We start from the raw sequence: 18,114 nt of genomic DNA, 5'->3' as shown, positions 1-18,114 counted from the left end.
TAACTAAATCACACTTGCAACCAGTTGACATGGATTAAAGTTGACTCAACCTCTGTCCTGTGTCCTTGTGTGTACCAAATTGAGCATGGAGAAAAGAAAGAAGACCAAAGAACTGTCTGAGGACTTGAGCCTCCAAATTGTGAGGAAGCATGGGCAATCTCAAGGCTACAAGTCTATCTCCAAAGACCTGAAAGTTCCTGTGTCTACGGTGCACAGTGTCATTAAGAAGTTTAAAGCCCATGGCACTGTGGCTAACCTCCCTAGATGTGGAAGGAAAAGAAAAATTGACAAGAGATTTCAACGCAAGATTGTGCTGATGGTGGATAAAGAACCTCGACTAACATCCAAACAAGTTCAAGCTGCCCTGCAGTCCGAGGGTACAACAGTGTCAACCCGTACTATCCGTCAGCGTCTGAATGAAAAGGGACTGTATGGTAGGATACCCAGGAAGACCCCACTTCTTACCCCGAGACATAAAAAAGCCAGGCTTGAGTTTGCCAAAACTTACCTGAGAAAGCCTAAAACGTTTTGGAAGAATGTTCTCTGGTCAGATGAGACAAAAGTATAGCTTTTTGGGAAAAGCCATCAACATAGAGTTTACAGGAAAAAAAAAGAGGCATTCAAGGAAAAGAACACGGTCCCTAAAGTCAAACATGGTGGAGGTTCCCTGATGTTTTGGGGTTGCTTTGCTGCCTCTGGCACTGGACTGCTTGACCGTGTGCATGGCATTATGAAGTCTGAAGACTACCAACAAATTTTGCAGCATAATGTAGGGCCCAGTGTGAGAAAGCTGGGTCTCCCTCAGAGGTCATGGGTCTTCCAGCAGGACAATGACCCAAAACACACTTCAAAAAGCACTAGAAAATGGTTTGAGCGAAAGCACTGGAGACTACTAAAGTGGCCAGCAATAAGTCCAGACCTGAATCCCATAGAACACCTGTGGAGAGATCTCAAAATGGCAGTTTGGAGAAGGCACCCTTCAAATCTCAGGGACCTGGAGCAGTTTGCCAAAGAAGAATGGTGTAAAATTCCAGGAGAGCATTGTAAGAAACTCATTGATGGTTACCGGAAGCGGTTGTTCGCAGTTATTTTGGCTAAAGGTTGTGCAACCAAGTATTAGGCTAAGGGTGCCAATACTTTTGTCTGGCCCATTTTTGGAGTTTTTTGTGAAATGATCAATGATTTGATTTTTGTTTCATTCTCTTTAGTTTTTTTCATTGCAAGCAAAATAAATGAAGATAATAATACCAAAGAATTTGTGATTGCAATCATTTTCAGGAAGAAACTCAGTATTATCTGACAGAATGACAGGGGTGACAATACTTTTGGCCAGCACTGTATATCTTCATGGACCCTAGCAACACCACAGGGCCCGCACATCCTAGCAACAAGCCAGTGAGGGGCTCAGGGCCAAAATTTACCCTGCGGCCCTAGAACTCTATATAGGCCCCTACCTCTAACATATTGTGCCCAAGGTTCTTTTCATTATACTTGAACTATGGTCCCGACCTACTTGGCTCCTGGGATCTGTCCACCTGTAAATATTAGGATGATTTATTCATCTCAAGAGGATATTGACAGGAGTATAATCTGAGATGTTGACACTGCTATACCCCCTATTGCCATGTTACTGACACTACTGTCTACATGCAAATACTAAATACCCCTTGGCATTTTGATGCCCCAAGCACTGGCACTTTGCTCTTGGTATTTGGGACCAACTAGGCCCCATTGTCTGTACTCGCAACGTCCGTGCATATAATGATATTCAGTTTATTTGTTTGGATTTTAGCATGTATACATAGCAGCCCTGGATAATACAGTGGAACCATAAGCTACAAATGCACTGTACTCCAAATTGTCCACTGTACTTCATCTTGTTCGCTGGACTCCATGTTGTATGCTGTACTCCCATGTCATCTGCATCCTCCATGTTGTCTGCATACTCCTCCCATGTTGCACATACTCTGTGTTGTCCAATGTTCTCTATGTTGGTTGCTATTAAGGCCGCTTTACACGTTGCGATATCGGTACCGATATCGCTAGCGTGGGTACCCGCCCCCATCGGTTGTGCGACACGGGCAAAACGCTGCATGTGGCGCACAACATCGCCCAGACCCGTCACACTACTTACCTGCCTAGCGACATCGCTAAAGCGGCCGGATGTGCGTCACAAATTCCGCGACCCCAACGAGATCGCTTTAGCGATGTCGTAGCGTGTAAAGCGGCCTTTAGTCAAACAACTTAATATTTAGTTGTTTGTGGAGTAAATGAACTAGGTACCGTATTTTTCGTTTTATAAGACGCATCAGATTATAAGACACACCCGAAATTTAGAGAAAAAAAGGTAAAAAAAATTTGGGGTTACAGAAAGCAGGTGTGGTGCTGGAGTACAGTGATGCTGCGAGCGGTGCAGAGGGGGGCCCAAATTCTCACTGTGGGCTGCGTTACTGTGCTGGGGCAGCGCGCCCTGCTCTGTGCTGGGGCTCAATGTGGGCAGTGAGGCATGGGCCTTTGTGAAGATGTCAGAGATGTGGGTTTCATAGAAATGGTGGCCGGAGTCGGCGTGTGCACAGATTAAGTTATCGTCTCAATGACAAGCCGAGATCTCATCTGCACATGCGCCATCTCCGGGCACCATTTTCCTTAAGTCCGCTACTGGGACTTCAATGGACTGGAATCTACTGGAGGTAGAGTGCAGATGCCGACTCTGGGCGCCATTATTTGAAGCCCTCACCGCCGACATGTTCAAAATAGCCCGTGTCTCACTGCCTGCCGCATAGAGCCTCACTACCCGCCGCACAGAGCAGTGCCGCACCGAGCCTCACAGAGCATCACCGCACAGCCACAGCACAGCAGTGCTCACAGCACAGTGCACAGCATTGCCCTGCCTCCTGTGACCCCTCTTCCCCACCCACCATTAAGCTACATTCGGATTTTAAGACGCACCCCTCATTTTTCTCCTAAATTTTTGGGAGGAAACGTGCTTCTTAAAATCCTAAAAATACGATATCTCTCCGTATAATATAATGCCCTGAAACAATTTGTGGCCACTGACTGGCTGCCGCGGTTGTGTGATGTCACCACCGGAAGGCATGGCTCGGAGGCTAGTTGTGGGGACACAGCAATGGTACAGGAAGGTTCGGCAGGTGAGTATAGTCTTTTTTATTTGCTTGGCCTTGCTTGTTTTTTTTACAATTAAAAAAATTATAACCAAATGAAGAAATAGAGATTGCATTGAGCACATTCAGGTTGTGGAAGAACACTTTGAAGTTAGGCATTAATTCTAGGAAATACATATTGTTATAGCTCTTGTTATTGTTAAGCTATAGTGTGTAAAATACTTACAACTTTAGATATTGATGGACAGAAATTTCATCAAAGTAAACTACTTTCATTACAGGTAATTAATAATTACTATTTTTTTCGGACTGTATGATGCAACCTACTATTAGCCGCACAGAAAAGAGGTCAGTATAAATATTTTTTGTGTTCTAGTGTAGAATACAGAGTTGTTAGTGAACAGTCAGATAATGTTAGTGTTAGGCCCCTTTCACACTGTGTTTTGCCTTACGTTTAGTGGTCCCGTCGGAGCATCCGTCCGAACTGCCCTTCCCCCACCCTGCAAAACGTGTTTTGGACGCATGCGCCGACAGGGCCATTGACTGTAATGGAGCCGACTACAAATGTAGTGTACTACGTTTGGGTGTCCGTCTGCAGAAAACGTATGTGCCCGAAAATAGTGCAAGACAGAGCACACGCTAACGTTGTCGGCTCCATTATAGTCAATGGTCCTGTCGGCGCATGCGTCCAAAACACATTTTGCTGGGTGGGGGAGGGGTGGTTCGGACGGATGCCCCAACGGGACCTGTGAACGTAAGGCAAAACGCAGTGTGAAAGTAGCCTTATTCTATAACATACAGTGCACATTACACAAAACGCTACAACATGGGTGTCCAACCTGTGTTGATTTGCGTCTACCACTATGTTTTCTTCCAAGCGCAGACAGTAAAGTTGACACCATCAGAGATTACATGTGAACATGGTGACTTGGTGAGGCAGCAATCAATAACATTTCAAATTACCATTGTAACATTAGGCATTTAATGTTATTTAGAACATAGGTAAACATTCTTATTTGATTACACTAGGTAACAAAAAAAAAAATTCTGTTCCTGGTTGAAAAGTGTTATTTCCTGTTTAATTGTGCATTACTTATTTTGGAAAAAGTTGATGTAACCCCGAAACTTCGCTTTTGTGGCTTCCACGATACCTATATAGTCTAATAGTAAACTCACTATATTCGAATGTCATTGTTCATGTTAACTACATATTACTGTTGTTTCATTAGTCTGATAAGATTTATGTAACCAAAGTATGAAAAGTGTTCAGGACTTCAGGATTCCAGACTTTACATCATTCAAAGCTATTGATACACATAATTATTGCTCCATAATGGTAACCAGTATCCTTCTGTTTCCCTTGGGCCATTCGGCAAAGCTTAAAGAAGACTATGAAAATGTGAAGAGATTGTTAAATGCGATGAAATATGAGGAATATGGTTGGGAAGTAATTTTAGATTTCAAAATGGTTGCATTCTTGATGGGTCTTCAAGGAGACCATACTAAGCTTCCATGCTTTGTTTCCATTTGGGATAGTAGGGACGCTACCATAGACAATATTGGCCTGAATGTACTGAGTTTCCGTGAGCAACAACAACATTAAATGGGAGCCACTTGTAGACCCTCAAAAGGTACTAATGCCACCTTTCCACATCAAACTAGGCCTCATGAAACAATTTGTCACCACTTTGGATAAGGAATCAGTGCCATTCAAGTATCTACAAGATCTCTTCCCAAAGCTTTCAGAAACAAAAGTTAAAGCTGACGTTTTCGGTGGCCCTCCAATCAAGAAAGTTATGGAGTGTCAAGAGTTTCCCAAACTCCTCAAAAGAAAAGAGAAAGAAGCATGGATCAGTTTTGTTAACGTAGTTACAGGTTTCCTTTGGAAACCATAAAGCTGAAAACTATGTTGCATTGGTTGAGACTGAGGAAAAGCTATAGCAAAATGGGCTGCATAAAGTCTTAAAGTCCAAATCCTTGATGATCATCTTGATATGCTCAAAGAGAATATTTGAGCCTACTGAGAAGAGCAAGGAGAGCACTTTCATCAAGATAGCAAAGTTCAATATGTAGGGTTCCAAGGAAACTACAAGGAGAACCTGATGGGGGACAACATTTGGGGATTAATATGTAAAGGTGATCTGACATACGTACCCTCACAAAAGTAAACATTTCTAGGTTCCTTTTCATCAATTTGTAGCATTTTGATTAAAATATGCTAATGGTTTGAAATATATTGTATTTTGTTTTCATTATGAACTTAAACCCAAACATTTGTAATTTTCCTTAAGACGGTATTCTAATTTCAACTTTTCAGTGTCCTGACCGTAAGATCAAAGTTTTTGCAGGCTAGTAGATTTTTTTCATGTTTTTATAATATAACCAATTAAGAAATGACATTTATTCCCTGGGAACAAACATTATGTTACATAGTGTTATTATGGGTACTTCTTTAAACACCTCAACAGTGCAAAATTTGCGCTGCGCAAATTTCCCACCTATGTTTATATTCGGCTCTCTGCTATGTTTAGGATTAGCAGCGGAGAGAGTTATGCAATGGCGTCTCTAGGCACTTTGACTCAGGACCAGTATCCGAATGATAAGTCCATTGGCCCACATCTTACTAATGCCACAATTTTAAATAAAGTTACAGTAGGTACGGAAAGTATTCAGACCCCTTTAAATTTCTCACTCTTTGTTTCATTGCAACCATTTGATAAATTCAAAAAAGTTCATTTTTTTCTCATTAATGTACATTCTGCACCCCATCTTGACAGAAAAAACCCAGAAATGTCGAAATGTTTGCAAATTTATAAAAAAAAGAAAAACTGAAATATCACATGGTCATAAGTATTCAGACCCTTTGCTCAGTATTGAGTATAAGCACCCTTTCAAGCTAATACAGCCATGAGTCTTCTTGGGAATGATGCAACAAGTTTTTCACACCTGGATTTGGGGATCCTCTGCCATTCTACCTTGCAGATTCTCTCCAGTTCCGTCAGGTTGGATGGAGAACGTTGGTGGACAACCATTTTCAGGTCTCTCCAGAGATGATCAATTGGATTTAGGTCAGGGCTCTGGTTGGGTCAGTCAAGAATGGTCACAGAGTTGTTCTGAGGCCACTTCTTTGTTATTTTAGCTGTGTGCTTAGGGTCATTGTCTTGTTGGAAGGTGAACCTTCGGCCAAGTCTGAGGTTCAGAACACTCTGGAAGAGGTTTTCTTCCAGGATATCTCTGTACTTGGCAGCATTCATCTTTCCTTCAATTGCAACCAGTCGTCCTGTCTCTGTAGCTGAAAAACACCCCCCTAGCATGATGCTGCCACCACCATGTTTCACTGTTGGGATTGTATTGGGCAGGTGATGAGCAGTGCCTTGTTTTCTCCACACATACAGCTTAGAATTATCACCTCATTAGCATATAATATTGGATCTTTAGAAATACTTTTTCTAAAGATCTCTTTATCTATGCTACTAGATACAGGGACTGTTAGGGGTACTTTGCACACTACGACATCGCAGCTGCGATGTCGGTGGGGTCAAATTGAAAGTGACGCACATCCGGCGTCGCAGGCGATATCGTAGTGTGTAAATCCTTTTTGATACGATTAACGAGCGCAAAACCGTCGTAATCGTATCATCGGTGTAGCGTCGGTCATTTCCATAATTTGGAAATGACCGATGTTATGAATTGTTCCTCGTTCCAGCGGCATCACACATCGCTGTGTGTGAAGCCGCAGGAGAGAGGAACATCTGCGTCCTGCGGCTCACGCCGGCTGTGCGGAGGGACGGAGGTGGGCGGGATGTTTACATCCCGCTCATCTCCGCCCCTCCGCTTCTATTGGCCGCCTGCCGTTTAACGTCGCTGTGACGCCGCACGACCCGCCCCCTTAATAAGGAGGCGGGTCACCGGCCAGAGCGACGTCGCAGGGCAGGTGAGTGCATGTGAAGCTGGCGTAGCGATAATGTTCGCTACGCCAGCTATCACCATGATATCGCAGCTGCGACGGGGGCGGGGACTATCGCGCTCGGCATCGCAAGCATCGGCTTGCTATGTCGTAGTATGCAAAGTGCCCCTTAGGCAGAGATTAGCAATATGCACCCAGAACTGATCCCTTTAAACACTTTAGGTTAGGTTCTCACGATGTTATTAATGAGTTTTTGATGCTGCAAATTTTCGCTAAGCAAAATATGCAGCATCTTACCGTTCTAGCACAGTGGATCAGATTTATAGAAATCTTATGCCCACTATGCTTTTTTCTATACAGCGTAAGCTGACATTCTTTGTGAGTTTTGACATCCACATGTTCATTTATCTAGTGAGTACGCTGAGTTTTATGTATGGACTTTACCCATAGGGGAAAAATCTGTAGGTAAAAAATGCATGTAATCTGCACATGACAATTAAAAAAGTTTTCTGTAAGCCAAATACCCAGAAGTATAAAAAACAAAGCAGCTTAATTTAAAGCATGACGTACCAAAAAGAGACAAAATCCACAGCATCAAAAATGCAATAGAAACCCATGTGAAAAATGCACTCAAAAACAAGATGGAACCTGATTTATTTAATGGGTGCAGAAATACAGCAGAAAACCTGCAACATAAAAAACTCACTAATAGCTCATTGTGGGAACGTAGCCTTAATATGCTAGGCACTCAACTGATGTAGCTCAAATGCTTAGTCCCTCAAGAAGGACAAGGAGAATGTGCTAGGTTTTCTCTTCTGTCTGAATTCTGCTAACTCAAGTAGAAGAGTTTTTGACCTTTCTCACAGACTTTCCATGTTTTTTTTACTTCCTTTTTTTTCTTTCGTTCTAAAACCTGAACAACAATGTTTTTTTCTTGTTTATATTCAACAGATGTCCAGATTTGGCTGAGGAGCATTTTTCTAGCTTCTATGGGATGCTGAAGGAAGCACGGCTTCATGGATTCTACAGTTTTTTTCATGCATTTTTTTTTGTTCGATTTTCTTCACCTACGTAGAAACCAAGGCAAATATGTGTAGAGTAGGAAGAATTTCCTGACTCATGAAGATGAGTCACTTGCATGAAATAATACTTCTCTGTTACTGTATATTCTCTATGTAATTGGAGTGACAGCTAGTTTTTGGTGGTAGATTGTAATATATATGTATATAAAATCTGTCCTCACTTTTGTACTCCTGTTGAAACCAGAGAATGTCTTATAAAAAGTCTTCACTCTGTTGCTGACTTACTTCTTGCTTTTCTTTCAGAGATGTGGTATTGGGTTTTCCTGTGGGCCCTCTTCTCTTCTCTCTTTGTCCATGGAGCAGCGGGAGTGCTGATGTTTGTCATGCTACAGAGGCACAAACAGGGGAGGCTGATATGTGTGGTCATGGTCAGCATTGGGTTCCTGGCTTCTGTCACCGGAGCAATGATAACTAGTAAGTGATTTATTGTAGACACTTCCCAGTATAGGATACTATTGGGAATGGGTGAATTCTTCTGTAGTGTATTTGCTTATAGTCTTGTAGGTTTAAAAAGAATCATGCCCAAGATCAGGCTCTCTCACCTAGGTAAGGGCATAACAAGATTGTCTAGCTTAGGGTACCGTCACACTTTAGCGACGCTCCAGCGATCCCACCAGAGATCTGACCTGGTCAGGATCGCTGGTGCATCGCTACATGGTCGCTGGTGAGCTGTCAATCAGGCAGATCTGACCAGTGTCCAGTGACCAGCCCCCAGCCAGCAGCGACATGTGGAAGCGATGCTGCGCTTGGTAACTAAGGTAAATATCAGGTAACCAAGCAAAGCACTTCGCTTGGTTACCCGATATTTACCTTGGTTACCAGCGCACACCGCTTAGCGCTGGCTGCCTGCACTCCTAGCCAGAGCACACATCGGGTTAATAAGCAAACTGCTTTGCTTATTTACCCGATGTGTACTCTGGCTACGTGTGCAGGGAGCAGGCACTTGCAGCCTGAAAGCGGCGGACGGTAGTAACCAAGGTAAATATCGGGTAACCAAGCAAAGCGCTTTGCTTATTTACCTGATTTATACCTTGGTTACAGCTTACCGCAGACTGCCAGACGCCGGCTCTCTTCTCCTTGCACATTCAGATCGTTGCTCTCTCGCTGTCAAACACAGCGATGTGTGCTTCACAGCGGGAGAGCAACGTCCAAAAAAATGAACCAGCACTGTGTATAACGAGCAGCGATTTCACACCAGGGGTCAGATCGCTGCTCAGTGTCACACACAGCGAGATCGCTAATGAGGTCACTGCTGCGTCACAAAAACCGTGACTCAGCAGCGATCTCGCTATGTGAGAAGTACCCCTTATTGTTCTTGCAGGGATTAATATCTTTACACTGTCCATTTCACTTAGGGTACCTTCACACTTAGCGATGCAGCAGCGATCCGACCAGCGATCTGACCTGGTCAGGATCGCTGCTGCATCGCTACATGGTCGCTGGTGAGCTGTCAAACAGGCAGATCTCACCAGCGACCAGTGAACAGCCCCCAGCCAGCAGCGACGTGCAAGCGACGCTGCGCTTGCACGGAGCTGCCGTCTGGAAGCTGCGGAGACTGGTAACTAAGGTAAACATCGGGTATGGTTACCCGATGTTTACATTAGTTACCAGCGCACAGCTGTGTGTGCAGGGAGCAGGGAGCCGCGCACACTGAGCGCTGGCTCCTTGCTCTCCTACCATAGCTACAGTACACATCGGGTTAATTAACCCGATGTGTAATGCAGCTACATGTGCAGAGAGCAGGGAGCCGCGCACACTGCTTAGCGCTGGCTCCTTGCTCTCCTAGCTGCTGTACACATCGGGTTAATTAACCCGATGTGTACAGCAGCTACATGTGCAGAGAGCCGGAGCCGGCAGCACAGGCAGCGTGAGAGCTGCAGATGCTGGTAACTAAGGTAAATATCGGGTAACCACCTTGGTTACCCGATGTTTATCTTGGATACAGCTTACCTCAGCTGTCAGATGCCGGCTCCTGCTCCCCTGCTCGCTTCATTTGTCGCTCTCTTGCTGTCACACACAGCGATCTGTGTGTCACAGCAGGAGAGCGGCTTTGAAGAAAACGAACCAGGGCTGTGTGTAACGAGCAGCGATCTCGCAGCAGGGGCCAGATCGCTGCTCAGTGTCACACACAGCGAGATCGCTAATGAGGTCACTGCTGCGTCACAAAAACCGTGACTCAGCAGTGATCTCGGCAGCGAGCTCGCTGTGTGTGAAGCACCCCTTACCTCCTTTGAGATAAACTAATCACGAAATGTCCTATTGCTGGAACCATGTGTAATCAGCCACAATCTGTAGGAAAGACTTAAAGAGGTGTTCAAATCAAAATTAAGTCCATCAGTATGAGAGAGACTGAAAAGACCTGCGTTTTGTTTGTCAAAAAAGCATGCAGAACGCAACAAAAATACAGTCCAAGTGCATTTTGGTTGCGTTTTGACCCACATCATTGATTTCAATGGGCGGAGAACGCAGCTACAACGCACAAAAGAAGTGACATGCTGCTTTTTTTCCGCAGCGATTTTTGGCATCCAAAACGCTGCGTTTAAAAACGCAGCGTGTGCATTGAATTTTTGGACTTCTCTTTGCTGGGGAAGCTGAACGCATGCAATTTGGCACTAAAATGCTGCAGTTCTAAACGCAGCGTTAACGCGGGAAAAAACACAACGTGCGCACATAGCCTGAGACAGCGTGATATTCATGCAGCTTATGGACTAGGTCCTTGTCATTAAAGACATTCTCCAGTTTTAGGCCTCTTTCACACGTCCATGCAAAACACACACGTTTTGCACGGTCCGTGTATAGGTGTGTATGTGTGTAAATGCGTCCGTGTGTCTGCTCAGCGTGTACTGTCAGTGTGCTATCCGTGTGACCTTTGCATAGCACACGGACAGCATGAATTTCTATACTTACACCTGTCAATGGTGCTGTTGTGTCCAGCGCTGCTGCTGCTTCCGGTCCGAGGTGCAGAGTGCATATGCAATGAGCATAATGAGCGGGGGCCAGAAGTGGGTATGTGCCGCCCCTTCAGCGATCGAACCGCTCGGATCCGGGGTTGATTACTCGTGGCTTGAGAGTCTCCGGACCCGGGGGCTTGGGGCCACTCTTAAATGTAAAAGGTGGGTTATTTACAGGGGAGATATAGTTTGTGACGCCACCCGTGGTGTGCGGTAATAGGGAGTACCGCCGCTGCCGTTGGAAGTACCCGGGGTGATGGAACGGGGGCAGCCAGATGACGTAACCCTCCACGGGTAGGGAAGGCCCCGGGACTCTGGATGGAGGGGTGCAGTGGAGCGCAGGCTAGCTGGTTGCAGGGGTTAATCGAGTGCTCAGCACAGAAACAGACACTGACAACGTGGTAAACCAAGTCTCTGGATGCCGCTGCCCTCTTGGTGGAGCTCTTCCGGATCCCGTCCCCTGCGGCACTGCCTGGTGGTCTGTGACCTGCCTTCTGGCACAAAGTTTTAGAGTGTTCAGGTGGCCCATCAGCTTGGAGCTTTCCGGGCCCCGCTCCCTACTAGGAGTAGCAGAGGAGCTTGCTCTCAGGAGCTCACGCTTGGGATTTCAGTGGGCCGCTTGTTTGGGAAAGCCCTATCCCCCTCATTGCGCTAGTGCCCCCAATCTCTGAGGTTCGTGGGAACAGTCCATATAGGCCCTGTCCTCCGCAGGTTAATTGCCGGGTTGCTTGAAGCTTCTCCCCGACCTAGGATCCATGTACCCCGACGTGTCTTCGGTCCCAGCCCGGCTATTGAACTGCGGCTGCTGGCTATCCTCCAAGACTAGCCAAGCACCCAATCCCAATCTCGCGCGACCGGGTCTCCGACTCCTCCGAGTCCAGACCACCGTCTGTGACCTAGGCTGTTTCTCCGCTGGGAGCTCCAACTCCTAGCTTCCTCGAGCTCCTCACAGCTTGAGGGCTACCACTCGACTTCCTCTCACTTTGCTCCCCTGGAGCCGACTCACTTGTCACCTCCCACCTCGCTGCCTGACCCCTAGGTGGGCGGCCTTATTCCAGCTTAGCAGCCCACTGGTGTGCCTGACAGGGTGTGGTGCGAGGTGTTAGTAGGATTTGTAGATGCTGATGGAGGCAGTACTGCACATGAAAACACAGAACCATGAGGAGTTGAGTCCTGCACTAAGAGTAAAGAGCATGCAGTACCCTGTGACGACCTGACTAGTCCAGGGGTGTCACAGGTACAGGTGAGTATAGAAAATAATTTTATTTCACAGACACATGGTTTTCTCTGGTACATGTCACACTGAGGTCACACAGATCACATCAGTGTGCTGTCCACATGACACCCGTGCTGCTGCAGAAAAATGGACATGTCTACTTGTGGAGCACACAGACACACGTATGCTCCCCATAGACATATGGTCCATGTGAAAACACGCAGATGTGCGCAGACCCATTGATTGTAATGGGCCTGCGTGTGTCCGTGTCTGCGGTGCGTGTAAAAACGGATGTCACACGTACCGGAGACACAGATGTGTGAAGTGAGCCTTAGGTTGTGTTCATGCGTTGGTTTTTATTGCATTTTTTGATGCATTTTTGAGTGCAGATTTGTCACAAAACTGCAAGCAAATCCTGATGCCTGCAAAGTCAGGGAGAATCCTGAAGTGTAGTGCGTACATAGAGTATTTTCTCCTTGCAGATTTGGTGCAGAAAGTAATCTGCAGCGTGTCAATTCTTTCAACGTTTTTGCAGCGTTTTTTTCACTCATTGACTTCAATTTGAAAAACCTTTAAATGGCGGCAAAAATGTGTGTTTTTGCCACTGCCTTTTTCCTGCCAAGGAATGCCTAAATGGTGCAGAAATTTCTGCAACCAAATATTCAACATGTGTACATACCCTAAACTACAAGTCTGCAGTCACTCTGTTTGATTGCACACTTGTAAATTCTCACATGGTACGCACTGCGCGGTGGGCACTTGACCGCAAGTATGTGATTTGCATATATCCGACCATATTCCGACTAGATTGTGTCCGACCTATCATCAGTTCACTTGCGCTGAATGAAGCTGGATACCGTCTAGACCAGGGGTCTCAAACACGCGGCCCGCGGGCCGCATGCGGCCCCTCAGGGTAGTTTGTGCGGCCCCCAGATCCGTGCCCCTGTCCACTATCGCGGCAGGTGCAGGGGCTGCAGCCACTGTCTGCACTTAATGTCAGATGAATATGTTGCTGGCGCTCCGCTCTAGCGCCGGCAATACAATCATCTGACATAAATCACTGACAGTGACACTGCAGCTGCCGCGATAGTGAACAAGGGCACGGGCCAGGGGGCCGCACGAAGCAGAGATGAGGCAGCGGAGGGAGCGCGGGACAGGTGAGAAGAATGGTTTGTGTGTGTGTGTGTGTGTGTGTGTTTTGGATGTTAACCCCTTAGCGACCTATGACGTACTGGGTACGTCATGGCGAAATCGCAGCCCCGGTGGCTACGATCGCTGCAAATACTTTAGATTCGGGGAGGAGGGGACCTCAGGAGGAGTGGTGTCTCCTCCCCGGAACTACGGAGGCTGTGATTGGCTGAGCGGCGTTCGTCAGCCAATCACAGCCACTAATGTTTCAGCCATTGAAAATCGCTGAAACATTGAAATCCAGCCAAGATCAGGGCAGCTGTAGCACTGATCATTGGCTGGAGCTGGGGGACCTGTGTTTTACCCGCCTCCAGCTCTGATTGGAGAGACCGGCCTTGTGACCAATCTCTCCAATCACTTTGGATCTAGGGCCGCTGACCACTCCCCTCAGCTTCACTCCGGCGTCTGTGGAAGGTGATGGGAGCTGCTGACCCATTAGTACAGGATGGGGACAAAGTGCGCACATTACTATGAGATGGGGATAAGGCTGGGGACATTACTATAGGATTGGGACGTTACAAGGATGGGCACAATACTATTGGATGGGGACATTATTACTATAGTATGGGGACATTACTATAGGATAGGGACTAGGATGGGCACATTACTATAGAATGGGGACAAGGCTGGGGACATTACTATAGGATGGGCACATTACTACAGGATGGGGACAAGGTGGGCACATTACTGTAGGATAGGGACATTACTACAAGGGGACAAGGATGGGAAACATTACTATAGGATAGGGACTAGGATGGGCACATTACTATAGGATAGGGACTAGGATGGGCACATGACTATAGAATGGGGACAAGGCTGGGGACATTACTATAGGATGGGGACAAGGTGGGCACAGTACTATAGGATGGGGACATTACTATAGGATGGGGACAAGGTGGGCACAGTACTGTAGGATGGGGACATTACTATAGGATGGGGACAAGGTAGGCACAGTACTATAGGATGGGGACATTACTATAGAATGGGGACAAGGTGGGCACAGTACTATAGGATGTGGACAAGGTGGGCACAGTACTATAGGATGGGGACATTACTATAGGATGGGGACAAGGTGGGCACAGTACTATAGGATGGGGACAAGGTGGGCACAGTACTATAGGATGGGAACAAGGTGGGCACAGTACTATAGGATGGGGACATTACTATAGGATGGGGACAAGGTGGGCACATTACTGTAGGATAGGGACATTACTACAAGGGGACAAGGATGGGAAATATTACTATAGAATAGGGATAATGCTGGGGACATTACTATAGGGTGGGGACAAGGTTGGCACATTACTAAAGGATGGGCACATTACTATAGGATGGGGACAGTACTATAGGATGGGGACATTGCTACAAGGGGACAAGGATGGGGAACATTACTATAAGATGGGGGACAAGGATGGACACATTACTATAGATTGGGGACATTACTATAGGATGGGGACAAGGATTAACACATTACTACAAAATGGGGACAAGGATGAGCACATTACTGTGAGATGGGGACTAGGATGGGGTACAATACTACAAAGGGACAAGGATGGGCACGTTACAACAATATGGGGAGCATTACTAAAAGATGTTGGTCAAAATTTCTATATAGTGCTAATTGTAACACTATTAGTTACAAGAAAGGAATAAAATGTAAAAAAAAATGTTATTTTTAAACAAAGAATGTGCACGTTTGCTATAATAAACAAGTGAAAATGTTCAAAATCAGTGATCCCAAGGTGTGTAAAAAAACTAAAATAAAATATATATATATTATATATGGTACCAATAAAAATGTCACTTTGTCCTTCAAAGAATGTGGCCCCCCAAATTATTTTTTTCCTCTTTGCGGCCCATACACCCAGCCGAGTTTGAGACCCCTGGTCTAGACGGCACATGACCTCATGTAAGCAAATCACATAAATCACATACTTGTGGTCACACTCCCGCCGCTTTTGGCACCTTCACCGGAGAATCCTCAGAGTGTACGATGTTAGGATTCACACGTCTGCAGTCACATAGAGTGACACATAGGCGGGCTTTGCACACTACGACATCGCAGGTGCGATGTCGGTGGGGTCAAATTGAAAATGACGTACTTCCGGCATCGCATGCGACATCGTAGTGTGTAAAGGCTCGATGATACGATTAACGAGCGCAAAAGCGTCGTAATCGTATCATCGGTGCAGCGTCGGCGTAATCCATAATTACGCTGATGCGACGGTCCGATGTTGTTCCTCGCTCCTGCGGCAGCACACATCGCTGTGTGTGAAGTCGCAGGAGCGAGGAACATCTCCTACCGGCGTCACCGCGGCTTCCGTAGGATATGCGGAAGGAAAGAGGTGGGTGGGATGTTTACATCCCGCTCATCTCCGCCCCTCCGCTCCTATTGGCCGCCTGCCGTGTGACATCGCTGTGATGCCGCACGACCCGCCCCCTTAATAAGGAGGCGGGTCGCCGGCCAGAGCGACGTCCCAGGACAGGTGAGTCCATGTGAAGCTGCCGTAGCGATAATGTTCGCTATGGCAGCTATCACAAGGATATCGCAGCTGCGACGGGGGCGGGGACTATCGCGCTCGGCATCGCAGCATCGGCTTGCGATGTCGCAGCGTGCAAAGTACCCCATAGAGTGACTGCAGATTTGTAGTCTATGACCAGATAACCCCATAAATAGGGAGGTAGTCTTGCACATTTGCTTACCTCTATCGATATCAGAAAGAATTATGCAAGTCATCTGCTGAGAGCACTTGTGTCACTTCAGCAATGAAACCTACTGTTTTCCAAAATTGGGGGAATTTCAGCTGCTGCAACAGTCTGTAAACAATCTTCACTTCTTTGTAAAATGACTCATTATCATAAATACTAAGAACATTCAATGTCATTAGTGCTAAAAAATAAAGATAAAATAGGTGATTATATGTTCAATTGGTTTGGTTACCATGTAACTAATTGTTACATTTGTGAACGTTTGAGAAAAGACACAATTTATTTTGTCTGTCTATATGGAATTAGCCTTTAGATAAAAGGATTTTAAGTATTAGGCCGGGGTATAGCATCTGATGCAAGATGCTAATGACACTCAGCTCAATCTCAACTGTGAGTCGAGTGTCATACCCTGTGATCTGATTCTCTCGCATGCAAGAAACTGATCACAAGTGCAGAGAAGATGGAGAGATTCATCTCTCCATCTTCTACATTGCATATCTCTGCGTATATCGGACTTCACCCGGACTTGTATGGGTGCCAGTGTTCTGATTGCAGAGGCACTTGCAGCATGCTGCCATTGTTTTCATATACTATATCAGCATGAGAAAAAAAAATTGCAGATCTCCACCTGTCCTATTGTATAACGTTGGGCCGAGTGTGCAGAACCACTGAATATATTGGCATTAAAGAGAATTTATAAACTCTCCTGACATGTCTGTTTTTGTACTTTGTTTTGCCTTCCCCATAAAATATCAATATAAATTTTCTTTGAACTCTTTATTGTAATATTGATCTTATTTTTCCTGGAACGTTTGACTTGGCAGTTGTCAATGAGGCACGAGCCTATGAGCCCTGTCTCCTTTCAGTCAGTGCTGACAAAGTCAAACTGTTTAGAGAAACCCCTTGACAAGTTGCAATTTGTCCTTTACTTTCATAGAGATTAAAGGGAATCTGTCAGCAGGTTATTGTCATTTGACAACAACATAATGTAGGCAAAGAGATCCTGAATCCAAGAGTGTATCACATAGATTACTGGCTTCAGCCGTTCTGTCACAATCAAAGAATTGAGTTTTAAGCATGTAGCAGAGCCCAGGGACCTGTCCTGTGCACACCAGGCTCTCAATAGAGATTGTACATTGACTGTGTAGTGTCAATCACAGTAGGGTTTTTTTCAGACTGCCATGCAAGTTTCTAGTCCTGTAATGTGAATCACAGGGTAATAACCCCTATAGAATCCGTAAACAATTGCACACACACAGATAAGAGAAGCACAGTTGCTTTTTGTTTTTTAACTCTTACAGCATGCTGTCCTCAGCTTACATAGCAATAACCTACTGACAGATTCCCTAGTGGAACTGCACCGTTTTCAACTCTAACAAACAAGCTTCTGAATTGTTTCTTAATGGAGAATTACTTAAACAGGCATGTTAGCAAAGCTGATTATTTCCCCCTTAACCGCTTTATTCAGAATGAAGATGTACAAATATTGCACACAATGCAATAGTAAATGTAAATTAATCATTTTATTTGCTGCAAAATACATGGATAAACATACAGGGAAATAGTCCTTTCACACAATATTTTTTGACATTCAGCGTACAGGTCAAAAGGCAAAATGGTGCGACTATACGCCAACAGTGGTATCTAGTTATATGATTTCAGATATCAACCATGGGTAGTTCCAGTATCCAAATATCACAATGTTCTTACAATTACAAGTGTGGATGTGCATAAAGTATTATCAACAGCAGATCAAAGATATGACAGTGCAAAAATAATAGGATGTAACAAAGTGGTGCATAAAAATCAAATACACAAGCATGGATGATAGATGGACAAATCTAAATGTCTTCCATGTACAAGCAATTCAGTTGTGCGTATGTATAGTTGTGGAGGGCAAATAAATGATGTTAAGCCAACACTGGACTGGTGAGTATATAAA

At 45.4% G+C, this 18,114-nt stretch overlaps 1 protein-coding gene across 1 annotated transcript in view; it reads left to right on the top strand.

Moving 5' to 3' along the window:
* TMEM170B (transmembrane protein 170B) overlaps positions 1 to 18,114 on the top strand; it is a 66,166-nt gene that overhangs the window by 11,416 nt on the left and 36,636 nt on the right. Inside the window, exon 2 of the mRNA XM_075314754.1 lies at positions 8,355 to 8,525. Within this exon, the coding sequence (XP_075170869.1) occupies positions 8,355 to 8,525 (171 nt within the window). The remainder of the gene's footprint in view (positions 1 to 8,354; positions 8,526 to 18,114) is intronic.

The sequence above is a fragment of the Anomaloglossus baeobatrachus genome, chromosome 6 (assembly GCF_048569485.1).
Source record: "Anomaloglossus baeobatrachus isolate aAnoBae1 chromosome 6, aAnoBae1.hap1, whole genome shotgun sequence".
Classification (NCBI taxonomy): Eukaryota; Metazoa; Chordata; class Amphibia; order Anura; family Aromobatidae; genus Anomaloglossus; species Anomaloglossus baeobatrachus.
This window is presented reverse-complemented; position numbering and strand designations above follow the sequence as displayed.